The sequence below is a fragment of the Oryzias latipes genome, chromosome 18 (genome assembly GCF_053564925.1).
Source record: "Oryzias latipes strain Hd-rR chromosome 18, Olatipes_Hd-rR_3.1".
Taxonomy (NCBI): Eukaryota; Metazoa; Chordata; class Actinopteri; order Beloniformes; family Adrianichthyidae; genus Oryzias; species Oryzias latipes.
In genome coordinates, this window is record NC_136254.1 from 10,174,300 (window position 1) to 10,178,248 (window position 3,949).

The 3,949-nt window shown below is 39.5% G+C and overlaps 1 protein-coding gene across 1 annotated transcript; it reads right to left on the minus strand.

The window, feature by feature from the left end:
• Window positions 1–829: 829 nt before the first annotated feature.
• LOC144987325 (uncharacterized) lies at window positions 830–3,489 on the minus strand. The gene is made up of 4 exons (XM_078936669.1): window positions 3,371–3,489; window positions 2,761–2,839; window positions 1,615–2,035; window positions 830–1,333 (listed from the first exon to the last, which is right to left on the minus strand). Exons 1-4 carry the CDS (start codon window positions 3,487–3,489, stop codon window positions 1,008–1,010), a joined length of 945 nt encoding a protein of 314 aa, XP_078792795.1. The 3' UTR covers window positions 830–1,007.
• Window positions 3,490–3,949: the final 460 nt, after the last annotated feature.

Here is a 3,949-nt window from a genome sequence, read left to right on the forward strand (position 1 = left end):
TGGTGTTTTAAACATGTTTTTACAGCATTTCTCTAACGATGGAGGATATTTATAAAGTAGATTAAGTTTAAAATTGCATTTCTTATTTTAATATTTCTGAATGAGGAGCAGATGACAAAGAACCTTGTAGGTGTGATGAAGGTGCTACAATCTGTGGGCCACTAGCTCCCTGCTCTGCTCCATTCTGATGCATCACTTGTAGACGACTAGATCCATGAACGTCTTTGTTTTCCTCGTCTGAGCTGAAATCTGGATCAAAACTGTACGACTGGATAGTTCCAGTATTGCTCGCCATTGTTGTTGCAGCGCTAAAGTTAGTTTGAGGGGCTGTAAGCTAGCTGGAGAGAGTGTAAGCAGAGAATGATGGGAAAAGGGGGCAGGCTTACTCCACGTCAAAATTCCTGCCCACAACTGAGAAAACCACATAAGTTTATTGATTTTGGCATAAAATGGCGTAATAATAAATTCAAAGACCACTGGGAACACTTTGAGAATATATCTAAAGATGATCAGAGAGGGACTTTAAGTTGAAACTGTTTGGTTAGTAAAGTTTAAAATATTTTACAAATATTCAATGGCTTGGAGTTAGAATGGCTCTAAGCAAATGAAAAAGAAACATCTGTTTACAACATTTTGAATGACAGTTGACTGTTAGCAATAAGTGGAAACAAGCAAACTAAAGAGCAGAATCTGACAGCATTAGAAATGTGAAGAGAAATCATTCAGTGAAATGAGGAGCTGTCAGGTCTGGATGCTGGAACACATCATGGATTGGAATCAACCTTAGTGGACACATCCATGAACTAAATGCTGCTGTTATTGTTCATGCTGAGAACAACTGGAAAGATTTGCTGACATGTTACTGCCAACCAGGAGAAGCTCATCATCATCTGGAAACATCAACATTCATCTTCATCACATATGATCCCAACATGTTTGACGTCTGCTTCATTCTGCTTTGACATCCAGTTGATCATCTAAATCCATCTTCAACTTCTGCATGTGTTTCAAATCAATCCAATGATGAAAGTCAAGCTAAAAATAGGAATCCAAACATGTTTCCACTCACAGTGTCCAGTGATGTTGACTGCGTTGCTGAATGCTGATCCAGACTCACACCAGTACACTGCATTACTGGACTGGATCTTCTGAACATGACATGTTGATCCATTCATTGTTCCCCAGTCAGAACAGAATGACAGGAAGTCAGGAAGCAGAAACCTGCTGACTCTCCACTCAGCAGAGTTTCCCTCACAGCTCAGTGAGACAGAGTCAGAGGTGAAGTGTTGGACTCTGTCAGGACTCACTGAGAGAGACGCTGATGGATGAAGATCTGAAAACAAACAGGATGAAGATCAGCACACTTTAGCTTCATTTGGAGAGCAAATAGACACAAAAACAAATGTGTTTCAATGGATTTTCATTCAATGGCTTGGAGTTAGAATGGCTCTATGCAAATGAAAAGAAACATTTGTTTCCAACATTTTGAATGACATTTGACTGTTAGCAATAAGTGAAAAGAAGCAAACTAAAGAGCAGAATCTGACAGCATTAGAAATGTGAAGAGAAATCATTCAGTGTTGACAGAAATGAATCAACAATCAGAAGTCTGACCTCCAGACCAGACAAAGTGAGGCTGACTGTAAAGAGTGTAGAAGTGTGGCTCTCCTCTTCCAGCTCTGCACACATATCCTGCTGTGTGTGTCTGTCCATGAATGATGTAGGAGTTGTCTGCAGTCCCATTGGAGCTAGCAGGCAGCAGCTCATAGCTGTAAGAGCCAGACTTGTGTGATAGATCAGGAACAGCTTTATACCAGTAGAAGCTCCATCCTGCAGACACATGTTCAACCTCACAGCTCAGAGTCACTGAGGCTCCAGGACTCAACCACCATGGAGACACTCTCAGGACAGGTTCTGGTGGAGAAATAGTGTTGTTTTTAGTGACTTTGTTGTGTTTCTGACCAAACTCTTTCATGTGACACCTTTGGTTCTGATAGAAGAAGCTCCACAGGTTGACAGAACTCTGATAACTCTGCTGTCAGACAGAAATGAAGCAGGAGATTTTTCACTTTCTTCATGATTGTTTTGACCTCTCTGCTGCTCTGCTGTGACTTCTGCTGCTCTATGACAGAGCCTCTATGACAAACTACACTATTAGAAGAAATGATCAGCAGCTTCTCTTCAACAGAGATCATTTATTGTCAATGTTTCACTTTTACAGATGATGGACCAACTCAGTCAGCGTGCAACACTTTGATTTTTGCAGGAACTGCAACAGAAACACAGCAATGCTCTTTAGCTGAAATGGACTCAGTATTATTCAATTCTGTCTATTCCACAGTTATGTTGGTTTTGCATCACAAATTGTTCCTGTCACCAAGTTGCTATGGTTACCAGTACCCCTCCCTGCTGTCCATAAAAAAAGAAACAGTAGTTTAAAATCATTAAAGGTGAGAACATGTGTTGTGTTTTTCTTTAAATGATTTTACAGCTGTTTTCAAATCAAGCCCACAGTGTCACACCAACATCCTTTTGTTAGTTTTATGTGTTTACATTTACAGCAGGGCTCATTTTGGCCTTTTTAGAAGACAAATTTGTTCCAGTGACTTTCTAGTTAAAAGGGAAGAAAAAGCTGTGCTTAAAAATAAGAGTGAAGAGCTTTAGAACCAAAACAGTTGTATAGATATTGTTTAAAATAATAAACTTTAAACATTTTATATTTTAAGATTTTGTGCTCCATTCAAACCTTTTTAAACTCACCAACAATGGTGACTGGATCACTGAACTCTGTGTGATAAACTGGTTCTCCTCTTCCTCCTCTGCATCCGTAGACTCCTCCCTGTGAGACTCTGATTTGTCCATTTGAGAGGAAATCAGCATCTTGTGTGTTCAGCAGTTTTGAGGGTTTCTCTCCTCTGAACCAGAAGAAACTCCAACCAGTTGATGAAGGCTTCACTGAACAGCTCAGGGTCACTCTGCCACCTACTGGAGACTTTGTGATCTTCAGTTCAGCCTTTGGTTTGTGTGCTGTGGAGTTCAAAAATAGATGTATTTATCTGTCTAAACAGAGGCCAACATCTAGAATAAAAGCCTCAAAAATACATACATTAATAAATGAAAAAAATTCATTAATTTTTTTTCCTACGTTAATTCTTATAAACACAGATATTTTGATGTGTTTGAACAAATAAACAAAAAAAAACTCTTACCTAAAACAGACAACCTTAAAGCTTCACTCCAGTTTGTTGCAGAATATGAATCATCTGTGGGTCTGCTCTTACAGCTGTAGTCTCCACTGATGGAAGCTGTGATAGTCCAGTCTTTCTGCTTTGTCCTGAATGTCTATGACTGAGGTGTTCTCCATTCATACTCCCACTGAACTCCTTCACCTCCCTGAACCTCACATGTCAGAGTGATCGTCTCTCCTCTGAAGATCTGAGACCAGCTGGGTTTTTGGGTTACACTGACTTTGTTGGAAACTGTTTCCATCAGTTTTAAAAACAATAAAACACATTTTTAAAGTTAAAATCAATGATTGTGAAAAGCTTTCAATAAAGTGAAATCCCTCACAGGTTATTTGAATGGTGACTTCATCACTTGGATCAGAGTAGACGGCTGGTTCTCCTCTTCCTCCTCTGCATCTGTAGATTCCTCCTTGTGAGACTCTGATGTTTCCATTTAGTCCATCATTGATTGTGTCTTCAGAGGTGTGTGAGGTTCTTCTGAACCACTCATATTTCCAACCAGCAGATTTCTCCACAGAGCAGATCAGTGTCACTCTGTCTCCTACTGACACAGTTGTTGTTGCTGCTGTCAGTGTGGCTCTGGCTCTGTCTGCAATGTTTGACAAACACATTTACACTTAATAACTATGAGAATAATGTTGCATCAGTGATGTCTATAAGTAGAGTTTATATATTTTGGAATGATTATGTAAAAACACACATCT

Bases quoted from the DNA above. Each gene is read 5' to 3' on its own strand.
- LOC144987325 (XM_078936669.1), bottom strand. From the start codon at position 3,489: ATGGAAACAGTTTCCAACAAAGTCAGTGTAACCCAAAAACCCAGCTGG. The intron at 2,036-2,760 runs GTGAGTTTAAAA...TCTGTCTGACAG, and splicing joins TGATCCAGTCACCATTGTTG to CAGAGTTATCAGAGTTCTGT. The intron at 1,334-1,614 runs GTCAGACTTCTG...GTTTGTTTTCAG, and splicing joins TCACTTTGTCTGGTCTGGAG to ATCTTCATCCATCAGCGTCT.